At 42.3% G+C, this 27,107-nt stretch overlaps 1 protein-coding gene across 4 annotated transcripts in view; it reads right to left on the bottom strand.

Moving 5' to 3' along the window:
• The window catches only part of fbxl4 (F-box and leucine-rich repeat protein 4), a 252,382-nt gene that overhangs the window by 57,361 nt on the left and 167,914 nt on the right, over window positions 1–27,107 (bottom strand). For 3 of the 4 annotated variants that reach the window (XR_009514246.1, XM_059981364.1, XM_059981365.1), the window contains 2 exons: window positions 15,542–15,613; window positions 5,424–5,736 (listed from right to left, as the gene is read on the bottom strand). Coding sequence is in view for 3 of the 4 variants with exons in the window: in XM_059981364.1 (XP_059837347.1) it covers window positions 5,424–5,736; window positions 15,542–15,613 (385 nt within the window). In the remaining variant the exon portion in view is untranslated. The remainder of the gene's footprint in view (window positions 1–5,423; window positions 5,737–15,541; window positions 15,614–27,107) is intronic. The other variant, XM_059981366.1, reaches the window with a different exon arrangement.

Here is a 27,107-nt window from a genome sequence, read left to right as displayed (position 1 = left end):
CCCATATCTCAGAAAGGATATGCTGTCATTGGAGGAAGTCCAGAGAATGTTCACAAGGATGACTTCAGGAATGATTAGATTAGATTCAGCTTTGCTGCCAATGTGCCGAGTACAGATACAAATCCTATGAAATGCAACTAGCATCTAACCAGAAGTGCAAAAAATCGTATTGTTTACAAAATAACAGCGAATAAAAAGTAAGCGCTACAGCAAACAAATATAAAAGTACTGAGACATGACTGAGATATGGGTGCAATATTGCTTAGCGCTGTGATGTCAGTTTCAGCAGGGTCACAGCCTCAGGGAAGAAGCTCTTCCTGTGCCTGCTGCTGTGGAGGCTCCTGTAGTGCCTACCGGATCGGAGGTGAGTAAAAAATCCATGGTTAGGGTGAGATGCATCCTTGATAATGCTTTTCGCCCTGCCCAGGCAGTGTTTATGGTAGATGTTCACAATGGTGGGCATCTGGGTGCCAATAATCTGCTGGGCAGTTTTCACCACCTGCTGGAGTGCTTTGTAGTCCGATGGGGTTAACATATGAGGAGCGTTTGGCAGTTTTGGGCCTGTACATGCAGGAATTTAGAAAAATGCATGAATATCTCATTGAAATTTACTGAATGTTGAAAGGACTAGATAGGGTGGATGTGGAGAGGATGTTTCCTAGGGTGGAGGTATCTAGAACTAGAGGGCACAGCTTCACAGTTCAGGGGCAGACTTTTAGAACAGAGGCAAGATGACACAAACATGGCTACCAAGTGAAGCCAAAGCCAAAATAAAAGCTAAAGAAAGGGCATATAATAGAATAAAAATTAGTGGAAAGTTAGAGCATTGGGAGACTTTTAAAAACCAACAGAAGGTAACTAAAAAAGACATTAGGAAGGTAAAGATGGAATATGAGAGCAAGCTAGTCAATAATATTAAAGAGGACACCAAAAGTTTCTTCAGTACATAAAGTGTAAAAGAGAGATGATAGTGGATATCAGACCATTGGAAAATAATGCTGGAGAAGTAGTAATGGGAGTAACAATGAAATAGTGGACAGTAAGTATTTTGCATCAGTCTTCACGTGGAATACACTAGCAGTATGATGGAAGCTCCTGATATCAGGGGGCATGAAGTTTGTGAAGTTACTATAACTATAATCAAAATCAGTTTTATTATCACCAGTATGTGTCATGAAATTTGTTAACTTAGCAGCAGCAGTTCAATGCAATACATAATATAGAAGAAAGGAAAAAATAATAACAACAAAAAATAAGTAAATCAATTACAGCATGTATATTGAATAGATTAATATTCGTGCAAAAAACAGAAATAATGTACGTGTATATTAAAAAAGCGAAGTAGTGTTCAAGGACTCAATGTCCATTTAAGAATCGGATGGCAGAGGGGAAAAAGCTGTTCCTGAATCACTGAGTGTGTGCCTTCGGGCTTCTGTACCTCCTACCTGCTGGTAACAGTGAGAAAAGGGCATGCCTTGGATGCTGGAAGTCCTTAATAATGGATGCTGCCTTTCTGAGAGACTCCTTCCTGCAAATGTCCTGGGTACTTTGTAGGCTAGTGCCCAAGATGGAGTTGACTAGACTTACAACCGTCTGCAGCTTCTTTCAGTCCTGTGTAGTAGCCCCTCCATACCAGACAGTGATGCAGCCTGTCAGAATGCTCTCCATAGTTGTATCATCATCAAGTTTACAGATGGTATTTCAGCTATGCCTAGCCACACAGTCATGGGTATAGAGAGAGTAGAGCAGTGGGCTAAGCACACACCCTGGTGTGCACCAGTGTTGATCGTCAGTGAGGAGGATATGTTATCACCAATCTGCACAGATTGTGGTCTTCTGGTTAGGAAGTCGAGGATCCAATTGCGGAGGGGGGTACAGAGGTCCAGGTTCTGTAACTTCTCAATCAGGATTGTGGGAATGATGATATTAAATGCTGATCTATAGTTGACGAACAGTATGCTAACATAGGTGGTTGTGTTGTCCAGGTGGTCTAAAGCCATGTGAAGAGCCATTGAGATTGCATCAACCATTGAACTTTTGTGACAATAGCCAAATTGCAATGGGTCCAGGTCCTTGCTGAGGCAGGAGTTCATTCTAGTCATGACCGACCTCTCAAAGCAATTCATCACTGTAGATGTGAGTGCTACCGGGCGATAATCATTATTCTTCTTAGCCAGTGGTATAACTGTTGCCTTTTTGAAGCAAGTGGGAACTTCTGCCTGCAGCAGTGAGAGGTTGAAAATGTCCTTGAATATTCCTGCCAGTTGGTTGGCACAGGTTTTCAGAGCTTTACCAGGTACTCCATCGGGACTTTCCGCCTTGCGAGGTTTCACTCTCTTTAAAGATAGCCTAACATCGGCCTCTGAGATGGAGATCACAGGGTCATCAGGTGCAGCAGGGAATCTTCACAGAAGGTTCTTGGGAAACTGAAAGGTCTGAAAGTAGATAAGTCATCTAGACCAGATGGTGTACAACCCACACTTCTGAAAGAGATGGTTGAAGAGGTCGTGGAGGCATTACCATTGATTTTTCAAGAATCACTAGATTCTGGAATGGTTCCAGAAGACTGGAAATTTGCAAATGTTATTCCTCTCTTCAAGAAGGGAGAGAGTGTAAGAAAGGAAACTATAGTGTGACTATAGTGAAACTATAGTGTTAGTGTGACCTCAGTGGTTGGGAAGATGTTGGAGTCGATTATTAAGGATGAGGTGTCAAGGTACTTGGAAACACATGATAAAATAGACCAAAGTCAGCATGGTTTACTCAAGGGAAAGTCTTGCCTGATAAATTGGTTGGAATTAATTGAAAAAATAACAAGCAGGATAGACAAAGGAGGATTTGTGTACTTGGATCTTCAGAAAGCCTTTGACAAGGTGCAACACATGAAGCTTCTTAAGAAGCTATGAGCCCATGGTATTTCAGGAAGGATTCTAACATGATAAAGCAATGGCTGATTGGTAGGAGGCAAAGAGTGGGAATAAAGGGAGCCTTTTCTGGTTAGCTGCCAGTGACTAGTGGTGTTCCACAGGGCTGTGTGCTGGGACCGATTGTTTTTATGCGATATGTCAATGATTTGGATGATAGAATTTGTTGCAAAGTTTGCAGGTGTTGTGAAGATAGGTGGAGGGGAAGATCGTTTTGAGGAAGTAGAGAGGCTATAGAAGGACTTAGACAGATTAGGAGGATGGGCAAAGAATGGCAGATGGTCATGCACGATGTTAGGCTATCTTTGTTGACTGTTTTCTAAATGGAGAGGAAATGCAAAAAACTGAGGTGCAAAGGGATTTGGGAGTTAATTTACGGGTTGCAAAAAAAGAGACTGAACAAACAAAAGATGCAACCTCTAACCACTGTGATTACCTCTCAACCATCAGGCTTCTGACCCAGAGTGGATAACTTCACTCACCTCAACACTGAGCTGAGTCCACAACTAAGGATCTGCAGGTACCCAATGCCTTATATCTACTCCTCTTTTTTTTTTCTTCAGTCCAGCTGAAGGGTCTTAGCCCACAACTTTGACTGTACTCTTTTCCATAGATACTGCCTGGGCTGTTGAGTTCCTCCAGCATTTTGTGTGTATTGCTTGGATTGCCAGCATCTGTGGATTTTCTCTTGTTTGTGATAGGATTACTACACTGCAAAGCCTCTTCCAGGGATGCCTACTGTGATGAAATTTAAATCTTCACTGAATGGGAGTTCAGTGAAACCCTCTCTCACTGCTCCCCATCTGTAATCTCTGTAGCCCTCCTCAGACTCTTCGACTATGTGCTTTACGCAGACCTGATACTACAGCCCTGTATCCTTCCTGGGAACATGTCTTCACTGCCAGCTTGTACCACATGGCTCCTTCCATGGCCTTCTGTCCTCTTCTATTGGATCCCCCCTTCTTCAGCCTGTATGTCTTTCACCAATTAACTTCCCAGCTCTTTATTTTCCCCCTCCTTCCCTCAGCTTTACCTATCAACTTGTGTTTCTTCTTCCTCACCCCCCACCTTTTTAAATCTACTCCTTTTTTTTCTCTCCAGTCCTGCTGAAGGGTCTCAGCCTGAAACTTTGACTGTATACTTTTCCATAGATGTTGCCTGGCCTGCTGAGTTGCTCCAGCATTTTATGTGCGCGGCCACAACCTATGGCCTCACTTTCAAAGACTTTTCAATTCATGTTCTTAGTATTATTTACTTAATTGTTTGTTTGTTTTTTTCTATTCTTTGTATTTTACAATTTGTTGTCTTTTGTACATTGGTTGTTTGGCTGTCTTTTTGTGTTTAGCTTTTCATTGATTTTATTGTCTTTCTTTATATTTACTGTGAATGTAGTACATGGTGCCGTACAGTATATAGTACAGAAGATTGGTGGAGGGGCAGATAGTGTTGAGGAAACTGGTAGGATGCAGAAGGACTTAGATTAGGAGAATGGACAACCAAGTAGCAAATGAAACACAGCGTTGAAAAATGCATGGTCATGCACTCTGGTAGTAGAAATAAATGTGCGGACTATTTTCTAATTGGGAAGAAAATCCAGGAATCTGAGATGTAGAGGGACTTGGGAGTCCTTGTGCAGAACACCATGAAGGTTAACTTGCAGGTTGAGTTGGTGGTAAAGAAGGCATATGGCATGTTAGCATTCATTTCAAAGGTCTACAATACAAGGATGTGATACTGAGGCTTTATAAGGGAGTGGTGAGGCCTCACCTTGATTATTGTGAACAGCTTTAGGCCCCTCATCTTAGAAAAGATGTGCTGGCATCGGGGAGGGTCCAGAGAAGGTTCACCCTAATGAAAGGGTTATTATATGAGGAACATTTGATGGCTCTGTGTCTGTACTCGCTGGAATTCAGAAGGATGAGGGGCGATCTCTTTGAAACCTTTCGAACATTGAAAGATCTAGACAGAGTAGACGTGGAAAGGATGTTTCCCATGGTGGAAGAATCTAGGACAAGAGGGCACAGCCTCAGGATAGAGGGGTGCCAGTTCAAAACAGAGATGCAGAGAAATTTCTTTAGACAAAGGGTGGTGAATTTGTGGAATTCATTGCCACATACAGCTGTGGAGGCCAGGTCGTTGGGCGTATTTAAGGCAGAGATTGATAGGTTCTTGACTGGACATGGCATCAAAGGTTATGGGGAGAAGGCTGGGAACTGGGGTTGGAGATAGAAAAAAAAGGATCAGCCATGATTGAATGGCGGAGCAGACTCAATGGGCCACATAGCCTAATTCTGCTCCTATGTCTTATGGTCTTATAGTATATGTTGACATGTATGTACTTTGAGAATAAATTTACTTTGAACTTTAAAGAGTCACCACTTAGTCTTGCCCACACTACATCAGAATATGTGGATCCCAGATTGGCCTCTACAACCACCTGAGGACCCACCAGTGAAGAATATCATACTTGTCTCAAGTGATCACACCAATACTACTTACCCAATATATCCACATGAAACAGATGAGGGCAATTTGCAGCCAGCTCCTCAATATCTGCGTCACATACAGATCTATTGGCTGTCAGAAAGAGCTTACGCAAATTAGGAAGTTTGCGGGCAAGTTTTATGAAACATCCTGTACTGCTTTGTAAAGTTGGGCACCATCCCAGATCCAATTCCTCCAGCAGTTGACAACCTGCTACAATCGCAGTAATGCCGTTTTCCGTAATATTTTTACATCTCCATAGATCTAGGGATCGCAGCTTTTTACATTTGGCTCCAATCACACTTGCCACTAGGTCATAGTCTTCAACCTGTATGAGATAGATTAATAAGTAAAACTATGAAAACTTTCTTGATACTAATCATTGTACTCATTAAAGCACTCACTAGAAAAATACAATCAATGGCCACTTTCTTAGGCATGCCTGTAGAACTGTTCATTAATGTGAATACCTCAGCAGCCTATCATGTGATAGCAACTCATTGCATAAAACCATGCAGACATGGTCAAGAGGTTCACTTGTTGTTCAGACCAAACATCAGAACGGGGAAGAAATGTGATCTTAGTGACTTTGACTGTGGAATGATTGTGGTGTCAGAGAGGGTGGTTTGAGTATCTCAGAAACTGCTGATCTCTTGAAACTTTCATGCACAACAGTTTCTAGGGTTTACAGAGAATGGTGTGAAAAACATAAAAACATCCAGTGGGTTGCAATTCTGTAGGCAAAAATGCCTTGTTAATGAGAGAGGTCAGAGGAATATGGTCAGACTGGCTCAAGCTGACAAGAAGGCAACAGTAACTCAAATAACCACACATTACAACAGCAGTGTGCTGAAGAGCAATTCTGAACACACAACACATCAAATCTTGAAGTGGATGAGCTACAGCACCAGACGATCACTAACATACACTCAGTGGCCACTTTATTAGGTACAGGAGGTTACCAATAAAGTGCTACTTAGTGTAAAGCTATTTTAATTAAAAAGTATAGAAACTGCTATGGAAGTATTATGGCTCATACGAGGGGGAATAATTTTAAGATGATTTTAGGAAAGTATGGGGGGGCAGTTAGAGGTAAATTATTTTTACACAGAGAGTGGTGGGTGTGTGGAATGTCTTGCCAGGGATGGTGGTAGAGGCAGATACATTAGGACCATTACAAAACATAGGCACATGGATGATAGAAAAATAGAGGGTTATGTGGGAGAGAGTATGTTAACAAGGTTGGCACAACATCGTGGGCACATTCCTGTGTTGTAATTTTCTATGTTCTTTAAAAAAAACTGAACTTTCCTCAGCATGCTTTGTCAATAATGTACAATCGAATATTATTGAAAATGTTAGGTACTTCAGATACAATTCAAATAACAAGTGAATAAAATACAGATTTTAAAAAGATAACTTTCCTTCATAAAGTAAATGCAAATTATTTCCTTGCATTCAAGTTTTTTCTATCCAAAATAAATTAATGGCAAAATTAAAAAATCTTTGTGATGATATCTTAAATAAATCATAGTCTTCTCCAATATCTGAACCTGTCTTAATTATGTAGCCACATATTAAGAACCACACACTTCATAGCTTCAGCAGTATTTACAATTATGGGGCCTATGGTTTCTTACCAATGTAAAAATGACTTACACAATTATCTGAAATTCTTCTCTATCTGCTGTTTCATAGATATAATAATCCATTTATTTTAAACAGGTTAACTTTGCCACCAACAGCAGGAAGAAAAACTACAGTCAAATCAGGTTCTGCCAACAGAACAATTTCAAGGTTAATGCCCTACTTTTTATTAAAAGTGATTTAATTGAGTTATTCATTGACAATGGGAGAAATAAGCAAAATTTTACAGTACCGTTGTAAAAACATTCTCCATGAAACAGATGCTTCCCCTCCACCATCTGAACAAAGAGCCAACCCATAAGCGCTACTTATTTTTGCTCATTTTTTGTAATGATTATTTAATTTATTTTTTTAAATTTCTATGTCTTGTCGTAATTTATTGCAATTTTTTATGTGATGCACTGTATGCTGCCGCAAAAGAACAAATTTCACGACGTATGCCATTGATATTAAACCTGATTCTGATTCTATTAAGGTAACCAAATTGTAAAACACAGATCAAGCATTTTAGCCTTAAGTATTTCTGTTATTTTCAAACTCCCTTACAATATATTTTATCCTAATAAAAAATAACAACTAACATTTTAACAACTTTCTACAGGATCATCGAGAATTTCCTTTCTGGATGCGTCATTATATGGTATAGGAGCTGCAAAGTATCATTCGCAAGACCCTACAGAGGATAGCAAAAACTGCTGAGAGCATCACCGGGATCACCGGGATCCCCCCCTCCCCCCACCATTTGTGACATTTACCAAGAGCATTGTATACAAAGGTCCTGAAATATTGTTGAGAATCGTGATCACCCATCCCACAATCCCTTTGAGCCACTGCCAGACTGGAAAACAGCTTCTTCCTCCAGGCACAGAGACTGTTAAATACTCTGCCACAACCAAATTCTTGTCACTAGGACAGTGAGCTGCTTGCTGTATTGTTTACTGTTTCCCCGTGCTGAATGCTACATGCACTTCTGAATAATATTTTATTAACTTATTTATGTATTGTGTGTGATATATGTTTTGTGGGGCCACTCTAGTCCAGAGAAACATTGTTTTGGTTGATTGTATAGTCAGATGACAATAAACTGGAACTTGAACTGAAATATAAACTTATCAAACAAACAGCATCAAAGTTCAAAGTAAAAATGGAGGTGATGAATCGGCATACCTGAAGGAGATTGAAAATTTGGCTGAGTGGTGTCATATAGCAACCTCTCGCTCAATGTCAGCAAGACCAAGGAAATGATTGTATACTTCAGGAGAGAGAAACTAGAGGTCCATGAGCCAGTACTCATCAGAGGATTAGAGGTGCAGAGGGTCAGTAACTTTAAATTCCTGGGTGTCATTATCTCAGAGGACCTGTCCTGGACTCATCATATAAAAGTAATTTCAAATAAAGTACAACAGCACCTCTATTTCCTCAGGAGTCTGTGGAGATCTGGCATGTCATTAGAAACTGTGACAAACTTCTATAGATGTGGTGAAAAGGGTATTGACTGGCTATATTATGGCCTGGTGTGGCAACACCAATGCCTTTGAGCAGAAAAATGCTACAAATGGTAGTGGATTCAGCCAAGTACATCACAGGTAAAGCCCTCTCAACCATTGAGTCCATCTACATTGTCGTAGGAAAACGGCAACCATAATCAAAGATCTCACCACCCAAGCCATTCACAAACAAGAAAAAATCTACACATGCTGGCAGTCTAAGCAACACAAACAACATGCTGGAGGAGCTAAGCAGGCCAGGCAGCACCTATGGAAAAGAGTAAACCATTGACATTTCATGCTGAGACCCTTCATCAATGAAGGGTCTCAAACCGAAACATTGACTGTCTCCTCTTTTCCATTGATGCTGCCTGGCCTGCCGCATTCCTCCGGCATTTTCATTGTATTTCCACCCAGGCCATGCTCCTTTCTCACTACTGTCATAGGTAGAAAGTATAAATGCCTCAGGACTCACACTGCCCCTCAACAAAAGAGGATAACTATACTCATCTATTGAGATGTTCTCACAATCAATGATCTCACTTTAAGGATTCTTTATCTTGTTATTTCATGCTCTTTTATTCATTGCTGTTTACTTATATTTGCATTTGCACATATAAATTTTTTCAATGATTTTAAGTTCCCTGGCACCCACCACCTTATTTTTGCCATGGATGTCCAGTCCCTAAATACCTCCATCACCCACCAGGAAGGTCTCAAAGCTCTCCACTTCTTTTTGGATTCCAGACCTAACCAGTTCCCCTCTACCACTACTCTCCTCCGTCTAGCGGAATTATTCCTCACTCTTAATAATTTCATCTTTGGCTCCTCCCACTTCCTCCAAACTAATGGTGTAGCCATGGGCACCCGTATGAGTACCAGCTATGCCTGTCTTTTTGTTGGTTTTGTGGAACAGTCCATGTTCCAAGCCTATATTGGTACCCATCCCCTGCTTTTCCTTTGCTACATCGACGACTGCATTAGTGCTGCTTCCTGTACACATGCTCAGCTCGTTGACTTTATTAACTTTGCCTCCAACACCCTGCCCTCAAATTTACCTGGTCCATTTCTGACACATCCCTCCCCTTTCTTGATCTTTCTGTCTCTATCTCTGGAGACAGCTTATCTATTGATGTCTACAGTAAGCCTACGGACTCTCACAGCTACCTGGACAATTCCTCTTCCCACTCTGTCTCTTGCAAAAATGCTATCCCCTTCTCGCAATTCCTCCGTCTTCGCTGCATCTGCTCTCAGGATGAGGCTTTTCATTCAAGGACAAAGGAGGTGTCTTTTTTTTTTAAGAAAGGGGCTTCCTTTCCTCCACCATCAACTTTGCTCTCAAATGTATCTCTCCCATTTCACGCACATCTGCTCTCGCCCCATCCTCCTGCCACCCCACTAGGGATAGGGTTCCCCTTGTCCTCACCTACCATCCCACCAGCCTCTGGGTCCAACATATATTTCTCCGTACAAAAAAGCTGGATGAACTCAGCAAGTCGAGCAGCATCCGCTGAAAGAAGCAGTCAACGTTTCGGGTCGAAACCCTTCGTCAGGACTAAAGAAGGGGGGGCAGGGGCCCTATAAAGAAGGTGGGGAGAGGGTGGAAAACCAATCAGAGTAAAGATCAAAGGGTGGGGGAGGGGAAAGGCAGGAGAGCTGATGAGGGAATAAGGGGAAAGCACTATGGGTAGTAGAAGGCGGCAGAATCATGAGAGAGATGTTAGGCAGCTAGAAGAGGAGGCAGAGTGAAAGTGGGATGGCAGAAGGGAAAGGAAGGGAATTAACGGAAGTTGGAGAATTTGATGTTCATAATGCCACAACAGACAGGATCTCCTGGTTGCCACACTTCAACTCTCCCTCTTATTCCCATTCGGATATGTCCACACATGGCCTCCTCTACTGCCATGATGAGGCCAAACTTCGGTTGGAGGAACAACATCTCATCTAACGTCTGGGTAGTCTCCAGCCCCTTGGTATGAACACTGAATTCTCCAACTTCCGGTAATTCCCTCCCTCTCCCTTCCCCATCCCACCTCTGTCTCCTCTTCTAGCTGCCCATCACCTCTCATGACTCTGCCTTCTTCTACTACCTATAGTGCTTTCCCCTTAGATTACTTCTTCACCTCTCCTGCCTATCCCCTCCCTGCTTCCCCTCACCCACCCCTTGATCTTTCCTCTGATTGGTTTTCCACCCTCTCCCCACCTTCTTTATAGGGCCCCTGCCCCCTCCTTCTTTAGTTCTGACGAAGGGCTTCGACCCAAAACGTTGACTGCTTCTTTCAATGGATGCTGCCCGATCTGCTGAGTTCATCCAGCCTTTTTGTACATCTTGACTTGACCACAGCATCTGCAGTGCACTTTGTGTTTATATATTTCTCCGTAGCTTCCGCCACCTCCAACGGGATACCCTACCAAGCTCATCTTCCCCCCCACCCACTTTCTGCTCCCTACGTGATTCCCTTGTCCATTCGTCTCCCCCATCCCTTCCCACTGATCTCCCTCCTAGCACTTATCCTTGTAAGTGGAACAAGTGCTACACCTGCCCTTACACCTCCTCCATCACCAGCATTCAGGGCCCCAGACAGTCCTTCCAGGTGAGGCAACACTTCACCTGTGAATCGGCTGGTGTGATATACTGTGTCCAGTACTCCTGGGGAGGCCTTTTATATATTGGTGAGACCTGAAGCAGATTGGGAGACCATTTCGCTGAACACCTACGCTCTGTCTGTCAAGAGAAAGCAGGATCTCCCAGTGGCCACACATTTTAATTCCACATCCAATTCCCATTCTGATATGTCAATCCATGGCCTCCTCTACTGTCAAGATGAAGCCACACTCAGGTTGGAGGAACAACACCTTATATTCCTTCTGGGTAGACTCCAACCTGATGGCATGAACATTGATTTCTCTAACTTCTGTTAATGCCCCTCCTCGCTTTCTTGCACCATTCCTTATTTATTTATGTATGTACGTATTATAATTTTTTTTCTTCTCTCTTTTTTCTCTCTCCGTCCCGCTCACAATCACTCCTTGCATGCTCTTCATTTTCCTCTGGTGCTCCCCTCCCCCTTTCTTTCTCCCTAGGCCTCCCGTCCCATGATCTTTTCCCTTCTCCAGCTGTGTTTCACTTTTGCCAATCAACTTTCCAGCTCTTAGCTTCATCCCACCCCCTCCTGTCTTCTATCATTTCGGATCTCCCCTCCCCCTCCCAAATCTCTTATTATCTCTTCTTTCAGTTAGTCCTGATTGAAGCGTCTTGGCCTGAAACTTTGATGATACTTCTTCCTATAGATGCTGCCTGGCCTCCTACATTCCACCAGCATTTTGTGTGTGCTACAGTTACTGTTCTATAGATTTGCTGAGTAGGCCCTCGGGAAAAAGAATCAAGGGGTGTACAACCACGTTGTACATGATGACATGTATCTAAGCTAAAAATAAATTTTACTTTGAACTTTGAACATATTCCTAAAAGATCAGTGAGCACACAGTAATGGTAAATTTAAACAGTATACTGCAAATGAACTTTATTATACATTGTACACCAATTAAAACAAACCTCACATTGTTTTAGCAAGAGTTCTTTCATAGACATTAAAAAGGACACATTTTCAAGAGACGAACTTTTAAAATTTCTGCTCATTTTGCAACATCTCAAACCGATTTCAATACTGATACAATAACCTAATAAGTTGATACATCAATATGGATGCTTTGTTAAAAGGAGTCTATTCGGCATTCTAAACATAAGGGCGAGCAGCAGAACCCTTCGTATGTATGGTCTTATGGCCGATTAGACTGCACTAAAACTAGAAAACCTATAGTTAAATTTATAATGTCAAAAATAAAAAAAATATACTATCTAGCGATGTAATCTAGTCATTTTATGCGGCATTTGAGCACACATTTTACACTCAAATGATCAATAAACACAAGCACTATATTAACATCAAATTGCAGATGCAACTTCAACTAAATGTAATTGTTAAAAGCTATGAATATTTTCCAGGTCTTGTTTGGTTTTACCGTAAACATACAAGACAGCAGCTACAGATGTATGAAAATAAACCTCCCCTATCTGTTGAACATCAGATTTTTTTATACGCTAAAGGTTTAGAATTACGTAGTCTTACAAGATGTGAGGTTATAAATGGGAGCAAGCAACTAAAAGGCTAAATGTTCAGTTAACAGATGTAATGATCATCCTCTTACAATTCTTAAACAATAATTTTAGATTAATTTTTTACATAATAATGTATTCCATGACAGTAAATGTTGCAGTAAGTGCCCATCTTACCAGTTCATCGAAAGCCACTCCCCTGTGTTGGCTAGGGATTAGCCCATATAAGGTGAGTCTGTTTCGCCATTTTATCACCTGGTCCATTCTCCCACTCCCCCACCTTCTCACCATAACCTTTTATAACCATATAACAATCACAGCATGGAAACAGGCCATCTGGGCCCTCCTAGTCCGTGCCAAACTCTTAATCTCACCTAGTCCCACCTACCCGCACTCAGCCCATAACCCTCCACTCCTTTCCTGTCCATATACCTATCCAATTTTACCTTAAATGACACAACTGAACTGACCTCTACTACTTCTACAGGAAGCTCATTCCACACAGCTATCACTCTCTGAGTAAAGAAATACCCCCTCGTGTTTCCCTTAAACTTCTGCCCCCTAACTCTCAAATCATGTCCTCTCATTTGAATCTCCCCACTCTCAATGGAAACAGCCTATTCACGTCAACTCTATCTAACCCTCTCAAAATTTTAAATACCTCGATCAAATCCCCCCTCAACCTTCTACGCTCCAATGAATAGAGACCTAACTTGTTCAACCTTTCTCAGTAACTTAAGTGCTGAAACCCAGGTAACATCCTAGTAAATCGTCTCTGCACTCTCTCTAATTTATTGATATCTTTCCTATAATTCGGTGACCAGAACTGCACACAATATTCCAAATTTGGCCTTACCAATGCCTTGTACAATTTTAACATTACATTCCAACTTCTGTACTCAAAGCTTTGATTTATAAAGGCCAGCGTTCCAAAAGCCTTCTTCACCACCCTATCTACATGAGACTCCACCTTCAGGGAACTATGCACTGTTATTCCTAGATCTCTCTGTTCCTCTGCATTCCTCAATGCCCTACCATTTACCCTGTATGTTCTATTTGGATTATTCCTGCCAAAATGTAGAACCTCACACTTCTCAGCATTAAACTCCATCTGCCAACGTTCAGCCCATTCTTCTAACTGGCATAAATCTCCCTGCAAGCTTTGAAAACCCACCTCATTATCCACAACACCTCCTACCTTAGTATCATCAGCATACTTACTAATCCAATTTACCACCCCATCATCCAGATCATTTATGTATATTACAAACAACATTGGACCCAAAACAGATCCCTGAGGAACCCCGCTAGTCACTGGCCTCCATCCTGATAAACAATTATCCACCACTACTCTCTGGCATCTCCCATCTAGCCACTGTTGAATCCATTTTATTACTCCAGCATTAATACCTAACGACTGAACCTTCTTAACTAACCTTCCATGTGGAACTTTGTCAAAGGTCTTGCTGAAGTCCATATAGACTACATCCACTGCCTTACCCTCGTCAACATTCCTCGTAACTTCTTCAAAAAAAATAGGTTAGGACTTTATTCCATGGAGCATAGGAGAATGAGGGGAGATTTGACAGAGGTGTATAAAATTATGATGGGTATAGATAGCATGAATGCAAGCAGCCTTTTTCCACTGAGGCTAGGGGAAGAAACCCCAGAGGTCATGTGTTAAGGGTGAAGGGGGGAAAAGTTTAAAGAGAACATTGTGGGGGGCTTCTTCACACAGAGAGTAGTGGAAGTGTGGAATGAGCTGCCAGATGAAGTGGTGAATGCGGGCTCACTTTTGACATTTATAACAAACCATATTACAATTACAGCATGGAAACAGGCCATGTCGGCCCTTCTAGTCCGTGCCGACAAAAATTTAAGAAAAACTTGGACAGGTATATGGATGAGAGGGGTTTGAAGGGATATGGCCCAGGTGCAGGTCAGTGGGACTAGCTAGAAAAATAGTTTGGCACAGCCAAGAAGGGCCAAAAGGCTTGTTTCTGTGCTGTAATGTTCTATGGTTCTACGGTTCTACTTTGTACTCTAAGGGTTTACTGAATGTTTAGTGTCTGTCTTGTCCTGTGAATAAATAATCAACTTACTTACCAATCGTGAATATCTTCTAACCCACTTAGTGAAACTACAGATCTGATTTCACTTGACTAACATTAAGCTATAGTCAAAAGTTCAAATTTCAAAGTACATTTATCATCAAACTGTTATTATGTAATACAACCTTGAGATATACATCAGGTAGCCATAAAACAAACAAACCCAAAAGAATCCATTAAAAAATCTGTTCAGGTAGCCTCCAACCTGATAGTATGAACATCTCTTCTCCTTCTGGCAATTTTTCCCCTTTCCCCTGCCCTCTTTTTCTATTCACCACTCTGGCTTCTTACCTTTTCTCCTCAGCTGCCCATCACCTTCCCCTGGTGCCCCTCTCTTTTCCTTTCTCGCATGGCCCACTCTCCTCTCCTATCAGATTCCTCCCTCTCCAGCCCTTTACCTTTCCCTCCCACCTGGCTTCACCCATCATATTCTAGCTAGTCCTTCTTCCCCTCCCCCACATTTTTATTTTGGCATCTTCCCGCTTCTTTATCAGTCTTGATGAAGGGTCTTGGCCTGAAACGTTGGCTGTTTATTCTTTTTCATAGATGTTTTGTGACCGCCTCAGTTTCTCCAGTATTTTGTGTGCATTGCTCTGGATTGCAGAATTTCTGTGTTTATATTTTATATGACATTTATTTTTCTGTGAATCTTAAATGTGCTTTCCCATATAAGTGAAAGATAGGCTAGTATTTTTAAGTCATGCAGATGTCAATACTTTTGAAATTGACCCTTAAAGAAAACCATTAGCATTGGCAACTTCAAGCTCTTACCATGACACAGCTGCCCAGGCTGAGGTGTTGAAGTTCCAAACAGAAGTTCAGAATGCTGAGTAGTGAGATTTGCTGTTGTCACGAGACACATCAGAGGCAACGTGAAAAGAAAAATAAAGGGAAAAGAGGTCAATTAGGGATTAAAGCCTGTCACTACTTTTCCTGAAATATCGTTCTAAACTTCGGTTACATCCACCACAAATGCAGTTTAATGAGTCCCAAGGTATTCAGATCATCGATTAGCTCATGGTCAAAGAAATCATTACTGGCTTAAAATGCAGTTCCCCCTAGATGTGAATCTGCACAGACCACAGTTACCAAGGGTTCTGTACCTCTGAACAGCTCTCCCTAAGGGAGAAATCTTGAAAATGCAGAGATCTTCCACTAACATGCAGGGCTGCTGTGGCACGACATCAGATTAGTGATGTCCCCATAAATAAAGTAGCAACCATGACATTCACAGATCAGACAGATCACAAATTTACAGAAACTGTCAACCGCACACTGCACGGAGTAGCAGGACCGAACGCTAACCACCGCTAACCAAAGGATTCTAGTCACAGTTAACTGAAGCATTTTCATTCATAAAACATAACACATATGGGAGAAGACTACAGAATATGTAGTTAGACCACAAAATTTCCTCTCTGCTCAACACTATTCGAAATAGGGTAAAAATAAATCAAAATTGAATGGAAGCAACTGTCATGAGGCAAGGACATCAGAAGCCAAGTCTCTTACAGATACTTAGCACTAACAAAGTATCTCCCTGTAAGATATTTTAACCTTTGAAGCATTCAGGTGAAGCAGTACCTTGGTAATAGCATTTGGTTTACATATACTACAGTACCAAAGCAAGGCATTCAGTACAGTGTGTTAGATATGTGGGTTATGACCAAAGAAAAAAAATGGCTGGAGTTGCTCAACACTTTAGTGCAAAGGTGTTTATTAGGTTTGTTAAAATTAGCAAAAAGAAAACTACTGATGTTTACAAAAAGCTATCTACCAGAAAAGACAACAGCTCTGTAATTATATTCTTGTCCAGTATGAACGCCTGGCGGCCTCTATCTCTCTCTCCTACCTAGGGTGAAGAGCTCCTTTTTTTAGGCCAGGACATATAATTTTAAATTACCCACAAAGTTAATTTAAGACTACACATGAATTTGAATATAATACACCTATATATTATAAACAGAAATATATACCTTAAATACAGGATACAAACAATATATACACATTTATACATCCCCATGGAATACTCTGCTGTGTATGGTGGGAAAGGCATCATGTAGCCAAACCCAGCACATCAGCTCAGTTTACGACCCATCATGAGATTATAATGGGGAAGGCATGAAGTGCATGCACTCAGGACGGTGACAGCAGAATAACAAGGTGTGTGTTTGTGTGTGTGAAAGAGAGAGGAGCGTGTTTATAGAGAGCTCTCCATCACATTACCACTCTCTTCACTTGTAGCAACAATGCTCAGCAACCGAGACAGGTGGTCTGCAGTTACAGAGGTTGAACCCTCAACTAGAAAGGGGAGGAGGGAAGAGAAGAGAGCGATAGTTTTAGGGGATTCTATAGTCAGGGGGGCAGATAGGAGATTTTGTGGGGCAGATCGGGAGTCTCGGATGGTATGTTGCCTCCCTGGTGCCAGGGTCCGGGACATCTCAGATCGGGTGCAGGCTAGTCTTGAGAACGAGGGCATGAACCCAGATGTAGTGGTCCATGTAGGGACCAACGATGTAGGTAAGGTGAGTGAGGGGGTCCTGCTTAGAGAGTTCAGGGAGTTAGGAGTGAAGCTGAAAGGCAGGACATCCAGGGTGACATTCTCGGGATTGCTACCTGTGCCACGTGCGAGTGAGGCGAAGAATAGAATGATTATGTACATTAATACGAGGCTGAGAGCATGGTGCAGGAAGGAAGGGTTCAGGTTTTTGGATAATTGGTCTTTGTTCCAGGGACATTGGGATCTGTTTCGAAGGGACGGTCTACATCTGAACCGGAGGGGTACTAACATTCTTGCAGGAATGTTTGCCAGTGCTGCTCGGGGGGGAGGGGGGGGGGTTTAAACTAGATGTGCAGGGGGTAGGGATCCAGATCCAGAGGGTTGGTCAGAAGGAGCATGGGGTTAAATGTGTAGAAGGTTTGGGTGATCTTGAGAAGGTCATCAAAATTCAAGGTGCAATTAGCCCGATGGAAGTTCAAGGAGCTGGGTTAGGTACAATAGACAGTGTTTTAAGCAAAGAGAGGAGGAATGGGCTAAGAATTCTATACTTGAATGCGCGTAGTGTCAGAAATAAGACAGATGAGCTTGAAGCTCAGATGAAAATGGGGAACTACGATATTGTTGGGATAACGGAGACATGGCTGCAAGGGGATCAGGCCTGGGAATTGAGTGTACCAGGGTATACGTGCTACCGTAGAGACAGAAATATAGGAAGAGGGGGTGGGGTGGCCCTGTTGGTGAGGAATGAGATTCAGTCCTTAGCAAGAGGTGACTTGGGAACAGGGGAAGTAGAGTCTGTGTGGATTGAGCTGAGGAACAGTAAGGGTAAAAAGACCCTAATGGGTGTTGTGTACAGGCCCCCAAACAGTCGCGTGGATATTGGGTACAAGTTGATTAGGGAGTTAACATTGGCATGTGCTAAAGGTAATACAGTCGTTATGGGAGATTTCAACATGCAGGTGAACTGGGAGAATCAGGTAGGTGCTGGACCCCAGGATAGGGAGTTTGTGGAGTGTCTAAGGGATGTATTTTTGGAACAGTTTGTGCTTGAGCCAACCAGGAACGAGGCTATTTTGGACTTGGTGATGTGCAATGAACAGGAATTGATAAGTGATCTTGAAGTAAAGGAGCCATTAGGAAGTAGTGATCATAACATGATAAGTTTTTATCTACAATTTGAGAGGGATAAGGGCAGATCAGAGGTGTCAGTGTTGCAATTAAATAAAGGAGACTACGGAGCCATGAGGGAAGAGCCGGCCAAAGTTAAATGGGCGGATGCCCTGGCAGGAAAGACAGTGGATCAGCAGTGGCAGATATTCTTGGGCATAATACAAAAGATGCAAAAGCAGTTCATTCCAATGAGAAGGAAGGATTCAAAGAGGGGGAAGGGGCCACAGTGCTTGACAAAGGAAGTCAGAGATTTTATAGCATTAAAGAAAAAGAAGTATGACAGGGCTAAGATGAGTGGGAATACAGATGATTGGGAAAGTTTTAAGGAACATCAGATCTTAACTAAAAAAGCAATACGGAGAGAAAAAATCAGGTATGAGCTCAGTCTAGCCAGGAATATAAAAGGGGATAGCAAAAGCTTTTTTAGCTATGTGAAGAGAAAGAAGATAGTTAAGAACAATGTTGGCCCCTTGAAGAATGAATTGGGAGAAATTGTTATGGGAAACAGGGAAATGGCAACAGAATTTAATGCGTACTTTAGATCTGTCTTCACCAGGGAGGACACAAGCAATCTCCCAGATGTATGGATGGGCCAGGGTCATAAGATATCAGAGGAATTGAGACAGATTGACATTAGGAAAGAAACTGTGATGAGTAGACTGGTAGGACTGAAGGCTAATAAATCCCCGGGTCCAGATGGTCTGCATCCGAGGGTTCTAAAAGAGGTGGCTCAGGAAATTGCGGATGCATTGGTAATCATTTTCCAATTATCCTTAGATTCAGGATCAGTTCCTGAAGATTGGAGACTGGCTAATGTGATCCCACTTTTCAAGAAGGGAGGGAAGGAGAAAACAGAGAACTATCGCCCTGTTAGCCTAACGTCAGTCGTGGGGAAGATGCTTGAGTCCATTATTAAGGACGAAATAGTGGCACATCTTGATGGCGGTAATAGGATTAGGCCGAGCCAGCATGGATTTACCAAGGGCAAATCATGCTTGACTAATCTGTTGGAGTTTTTTGAGGGTGTAACAAGGATGTTAGACGAAGGTAAGCCAGTGGATGTTGTGTACCTAGATTTTCAGAAGGCATTCGATAAGGTGCCACATAGGAGATTGGTGAGTAAAATCAGAGCTCATGGCATTGGGGGCAGGGTTTCAACATGGATAGAAAACTGGTTGGCAGATAGAAAGCAAAGGGTAGCAGAGAATGGGTGTTTCTCGGACTGGCTGGAGGTGACTAGTAGGGTACCACAGGGCTCTGTATTGGGACTACAGTTCTTTACGATTTATATCAACGATTTAGATGAGGGCATTGAAAACTATATCAGCAAGTTTGCTGACGATACTAAACTGGGTGGCAGTGTGACATGCGAAGAGGACGTTAGGAGAATATAGGGAGACTTGGATAGGCTGGGTGAGTGGGCAGATACTTGGCAGATGTCATTCAGTGTGAATAAATGTGAAGTTATCCACTTTGGAAGCAGGAACAAGAGGGCAGAGTATTGTCTGAACGGTGTAGAGTTAGGTAAGGGAGAAATGCAAAGAGACCTAGGAGTCCTAGTTCATCAGTCAATGAAGGTGAATGAGCAAGTGCAACAGGCAGTGAAGAGGGCAAATGGAATGTTGGCCTTTATTACAAGGGGAATTGAGTACAAGAGCAAGGATGTCCTTTTGCATTTGTACAGGGCCCTGGTGAGACCACACCTGGAATATTGTGTACAGTTTTGGTCTCCAGGTTTAACGAAGGACATTCTGGCAATTGAGGAAGTGCAGCTTAGATTCACTAGGTTGATTCCTGGGATGGCAGGGCTGTCTTACGCAGAGAGATTGGAGAGATTGGGCTTGTACACGCTGGAATTGAGGAGATTGAGAGGGGATCTGATTGAAACGTTTAAGATAATTAAAGGATTTGATAGGATTGAGGCAGGTAATATGTTCCAGATGTTGGGAGAGTCCAGTATGAGAGGGCATGGATTGAGAATAAGAGGTCAGTTATTTAAAACAGAGTTGAGGAAGAGCTTCTTCTCCCAGAGAGTTGTGGAGGTGTGGAATGCATGCCTCGGAAGACGGTGGAGGCCAATTCTCTGGATGCTTTCAAGAAGGAGCTAGATAGATATCTGATGGATAGGGGAATCAAGGGATATGGGGACAAGGCAGGGACTGGGTATTGATAGTGAATGATCAGCCATGATCTCAGAATGGTGGTGCAGACTCGAGGGGCCGAATGGTCTACTTCTGCGTCTATTGTCTATTGTTTAAGATGGACACAGAATTTGAAGGGTTGGAGCTCCAGGTACCAAATATTCCCCAAGACCCTGCGCAGATGGTCCAGCTGCTCTGACCATATCCGGCAACTAGGTAGGCCATTATGCAGTCCAATAGCCTTGGAGCACACAATCCATCAACTGCTGGAAGGTTGCTGGTACACCGTGAAGACCAAAAGGCAATACAGTAAACTGAGACAGAAGCAGGGGTGTGTCATTGACAATGAAGGGTTTTGATTAGTTATCCAAGGGAACCTACCAGTAGCCTTTACAAAGGTCCACTGTAGTAATGTAGTTTGCCAGTCTAATCCGTTCTAGTAGGTCATTAATGCAGGGTATAGGATAAATATCAAAAAAATAAATAGCATTCAACTTCCAGATTTCAATGCATACTGTTAAGGCACCATACTTCTTGTGGACGATAACGATAGGGCTGCTCGACTGACTGTCTGAAGCTCAATGACTCCCAGCTCCAGCATGGTCTGAATTTCATCCTTAAGGCCCCCACAAGTCACTCTGGCATTCTGTAGGAGTGTTAGCGTACTGAATCATGGGCAGGTCTGATCCTGGTGGAATACTTTAGGACCTTTGTCAGTCCTGGGCTGTGCTGGAACAGCTTTGGAAAATCAGCAAACACCCTTTGCAGGTTCACTGGTTGGCAGCCATTGAGACAGGAGAGGTGAACTATCCAAGGCCCCTTACAGGCCTCCGTGACCTCTTCTGAGTCATCATCAAAGGGTACTTAATCTGGAGAAATACAAACAGAGGTAGGAGAACCAGCATATTTCCCACATTGCTTTGGCTAGTCTGATTTTCTAGGCCTTTTGGCTCTTCCCTCGCACAGACCAGCAACCAAGTCAGGCAAAGGTTGTAACTCAGCCATTACTTTGGTTTTAGGACGAGTCATGACAATGTAAGGAATAGCACTATCTAATCCTGAATTAACTTTCAGATGGAGATGTAATGTAAGGATTTTTACTCCTCATATATGTGAAGGATGTAGGAAATAAAGTCAATTCAACAGATGGATGTGATTGGCTATATCCCTTCTTCAGTAACTCAAGTAGCACAGACAGCTGGGGCTGGCAAATGGGGTTGAGAAGGAGAAAAAAATAGGATCAGCCATGATTGAATAGTGGAGCAGACTCGATGGGCCAAATGGCCTAAATCTGCTCTACAGAATCATGTCATCTGGTGGTCTCTCCAGCACCGGCACTTTCATCAAATACATGGTTATCCTGCTCAATAGTGAGTACTGTCTGTGGCTAAGACTTTCAGTCACCATGGACACAGTGGACAGGTGTTTGGTGACTGCAGTCAACACTAAAGGTAGGAGCATGACTTTTCTTAATAAATGACAGTGAGCTACCAAAATCTAAGAGAGTTTTAACAAGGTTTCCATTAACTTAGGCTATTACAGGTTTCCCCCACTATCCGAAGGTACAGCGTTCCTATGAAACCTTTTGTAAGGCAAAATGGCATAAAGCAAAGAAGCAATTACCATTAATTTATATGGGAAAATTTTTTGAGCGTTCCCAGACCCAAAAAATAACCTACCAAATCATACCAAAGAGCACATAAAATCTAAAATAACACTAACATATAGTAAAAGCAGGAATTATATGATAAATACTCAGCCTATATAAAGTAGAAATAATGTATGTACAGTGTAGTTTCACTTACCAGAATCGGGAAGATTTAGCCAAAACCAATTTGTAGAAAAATATCAGCACGTACATGCATACTCATACACCTGCTCGCGCAAGGCTTCATGGTCATGGTAGTCTTTCTCGGGGTAAACACAAGTTTAAAGTGGGCACCTTTTTTCGTAAAAGCAAAAATCCTTTTCGGATTTCTTTCGGTTAGCGAAAACAGGTACTAATGTAAGTCTTTCGTAAAAATGAAGTGGTGTAAAGTGAACTTTCATAAAGCGGGGGACACCTGTATAAGCAAAGGCTCTTTCTCCTCACATTGAATTGAATTGACTCTATTTCTTACATCCTTCACATACATGAAGAGTAAAAATCTTTATGTTACATCTCCATCTAAATACACAATGTTCAATCATATTAATTTATAATAAATAGAACAGTCATTGTAACTGAAATACACTGAAATCAGTCTGATGGCCCGGTGGAAGAAGCTGTCCCAGAGCCTGTTGGTCCTGGCTTTTATGCTGCGGTACTGTCTCTCAGATGGTAGCAGTTGGAATAGATTGTGAATGGGGTAACTCTGGTCCCCAATGATCATTTGGGCTCTTTTTTCACACCTGTCTTTGTAAATGAGGTCCATTATTAAGGACCCACATCACCCAGAGCTTGCCCTTTTCTCACTGTTACCATCAGGTAGGAGGTACAGAAGCCTGAAGGCACACACTCAGTGATTCAGGAACGGCTTCTTCCCCTCTGATATCCGATTCCTAAATGGACATTGAACCTTTGGGCACTACCTCACTTTTTAAAAAATATACAGCATTTCTGCTTTTTGTACATTTTTTAAATCTATTCAATATACGTATACTATAACTGATTTGTTTGTTATTATTATTAGTTTTATTTTATATTATACATAATATTATATTATATATTGATTGAGCAGGGATCTTATTGAAACATATAAAATTCTAAAGGGATTGGACAGGCTAGATGCAGGGAGATTGTTTCCGAAGTTGAGGAAGTCCAGAACAAGGGGTCATAGTTTAAGGATAAAGGGGAAGCCTTTTAGGACCCAGATGAGGAAAAACTTCTTCACACAGAGAGTGGTGAATCTGTGGAATTCTCTGCCACAGGAAACAGTTGAGGCCGATTCATTGGCTATATTTAAGAGTAAGTTAGATATGGCCCTTGTGGCTAAACGGATCAGGGGGTATGGAGAGAAAGCAGGTACAGGGTTCTGATAAAAACACAAAATGCTGGCAGAACTCAGCAGGCCAGACAGCATCTATGGGAGGAGGTAGTGATGACGTTTCGGGCTGAAACCCACTGAACCGCTGCTGCTAAGTTAACAAATTTCACTTCACATGCTGGTGATAATAAAACTGATTCTGATTCTGAAATGTCATGAATCATGGGATGTTCACAACTATAGATGCAATGGGCTATCAGTACCATTCTGCAAAATCCTACAATTAAGGGAGGTCCAGTTCAGGATGCTCTCAATTGTGCCCCTGTAAAAAGTCCTTATGATTTGGAGGCACACACCAAACTTCCTCAACCGTCTGAGGTGAAAGATGCGCTGTTGTGTCTTTTTCAACACACAGTTGGTGTGTGCAGACCACGTGAGGTCCTTGGTGATGCGGATGCTGAGGAACTTAGATCTGTTTACCCTCTCAGCCCCAGATCCACTGATGTCATTCTGCTTATTTTTCATTACCATACTCACATTCAATGCAGTCATTATCAGCATCATCACATTCTCCCTCACTTGGCATATAGTACATACCTGACAATTTGGGCTCTTGAGATGACACACAGAGGACTTATGACCTGGCTGCTTACAATGGTAGCAAATAAAAGTCTTAGAAGAAACTACCAAAGGTTCTTTCCTGCCATTTCTCCCACTCCCCAATTCCACATAATTATCCCGAGTCCCTTGAAGTGTTGGTCTCTATTGTTTCAAAATGAATGGCTGTGATGGCACCCCCTAATAAGAACATAAGACATAGGAGCACAATTAGGCCTTTCAGCCCATCGAGTCTTTTCCACCATTCCATCATGACTGATCCCGAACCCCACTCAACTTCCATACACCTGTCTTTTCACATATCCTTTGTTGTCCTGTCTGATCAGGAAACTATCAACTTCCACTTTAAATATACCTATGGACTTGGTCTCTACCACAGTCTGTGGCAGAGCATTCCACAGATTCATTAGTCTTTGGCTAAAAAAATTCCTCCTTACCTCTATTCTAAAAGAATGCCCCTCAATTTTGAGGCTGTGCCCTCATTCTGGATACCCCAACATAGGAACCACCTTCTCCATATCCACCCTATCTAGTCCTTTCAACATTCAGTAGGTTTCAATGAGAGCCTTCCTGCATTTTTCTAAATTTCATTGAGTACAGGCCCAAAGCTGCCAAATAGCTCCTCATTTGTTAACCCCTTCATTCCCTCCTCTGGAGTCTCTCCAATGAAAGCACATCCTTTCTGAGATACAGGGTCCAAAACTGTTGACAATATTCCAAGTGTGGCCTGACCAGTGTCTTATAAAGCTTCAGCATTATCACCTTACTTTTATGTTCTATTCCATTTGAAATAAATGCTAACATTGCATTTACCAAAATGTATTATCATACATTTCCCAACACTGCAATTTTTTTCTCCATTCCTCCATTTTGTCTAAATTCTGGTGCAATCACATTGCTTCCTCAGCACTACTTACCTCTCCACCTATCTTTGTATGATCTGCAAACTTTGCCACAAAGCCATCAATTCCAATATCCAAATCATTGACAAACAATGTGAAAACCAGCAGTCCCATTCTGATGCCTGAGGAATATCACTAGTCACCGGCAGCCAACCATAAAAGGCTCCCTTTATTCCCACTCACTGCTTGTCGGCCATTCCTTGACCCACACCAATATCTTTCTTTCAATGCCATAGAATTTATCTTGCTAAGCAGCTTCATGTGTGGAACTTTATGAAATGCCTTCTGAAAATCTGAGTAAATGACATCCACTGCCTCTCCTTTTTCCATCCTGCTTGTTATTTCCTCAATTTGTCAGGCAAGAAAGATTTCCCTTTGCAAAATGAGCAGACTATTATTTAGATGGAGAGAAAATTCAAAACGCAGAGACGCAAAGGGACTTTGTAGTCCTTATGCAGGCTACCCTAAAGGTTAACCTCCAGGTTCAGTCGGTGGCGAAGAAGGCAAATACAATGTTGGCAGTTATTTCTAGGGGTCTAGAATACAAGAGCAGGGATGTGATGTTGAGGCTCAATAAGGCACTCGTGGGACCATACTTGGGAGTATTGTGTGCAGTTTTTGGCTCCTTATTTTAGAAAGGATATACTGACATTTGACAGGGTTCAGAGGAGATTCACGAGAATGTTTCCAGCAATAAAAGGGTTACCATATGAGGAACGTCTGGCAGCTCTTTGGCTGTATTCCCTGGAGTTCAGGAGAATGAGTGGGGATCTCATAGAAACATTCCGAATGTTAAAAGGACTGGACAGATTAGATATGACTAAGTTATTTCCCATGGTAGGGGAGTTTAGGACCAGAGGGCACAACATCAGGATTGAAGGACGTACATTTAGAACACAGATGCAGAGAAATTACTTTAGTCAGAGGATGGTAAATCTGAGGAATTGGTTGCCATGAGTGGCTGTGAGAGGCCGTCATTGGGTGCATTTGAGGCAGAGATAGTTAGGTTGTTGATTAGCCAGGGCATCAAAGGGTATGGGGCGAAGGTAAGGGAGTTGGGATGACTGGAAGAATTGGATCAGCCATGACTGAAGGGCAGAGCAGACTTGATGGGCCGAATGACCTACTTCTGCTCCTATATCTTATGGTCTTTTGGTCTGAAAAACCATGCTGACTTTGAATTATTTTATCATTAGTCTCCAAGTACTCCAAAACCTCTTGCTTAATAATGTTGTTAAAATACTTTAGGACGGATAAGCCCCTGGGGCCTGACGGAATATTCCCCAGGCTGCTCCACGAGGCGAGGGAAGAGATTGCTGAGCCCCTGGCTAGGATCTTTATGTCCTCGTCATCCACAGGAATGATACTGGAGGATTGGAGAGAGGCGAATGTTGTCCCCTTGTTCAAAAAAGGTAGTAGGGATAGTCCGGTTAATTATAGACCAGTAAGCCTTACGTCTGTGGTGGGAAAGCTGTTGGAAAAGATTCTTAGAGATAGGATCTATGGGCATTTAGAGAATCATGGTCTGATCAGGGATAGTCAGCATGGCTTTGTGAAGGGCAGATCGTGCCTAACAAGCCTGATAGAGTTCTTTGAGGAGATGACCAGGAATATAGATGAGGGTAGTGCAGTGGATGTGATCTACATGGATTTTAGTAAGGCATTTGAAAAGGTTCCACATGATAGGCTTATTCAGAAAGTCAGAAGGCACGGGATCCAGGGAAGCTTGGCCAAATGGATTCAGAATTGGCTTCCATGCGGAAGGCAGAAGGTCGTAGTGGAGGGAGTACATTCAGATTGGAGGGTTGTGACTAGTGGTGTCCCACAAGGATCTGTTCTGGGACCTCTACTTTTTGTGATTTTTATTAAGGACCTGGATGTAGGGGTAGAAGGGTGGGTTGGCAAGTTTGCAGACGACACAAAGGTTGGTGGTGTTATAGATAGTGTAGAGGATTGTCGAAGAGAGACATTGATAGGATGCATAAGTGGGCTGAGAAGTGGCAGATGGAGTTCAACCTGGAGAAGTGTGAGGAGGTACAC

This window comes from Hypanus sabinus, chromosome 10, assembly GCF_030144855.1.
Source record: "Hypanus sabinus isolate sHypSab1 chromosome 10, sHypSab1.hap1, whole genome shotgun sequence".
Lineage (NCBI taxonomy): Eukaryota > Metazoa > Chordata > Chondrichthyes > Myliobatiformes > Dasyatidae > Hypanus > Hypanus sabinus.
This window is presented reverse-complemented; position numbering and strand designations above follow the sequence as displayed.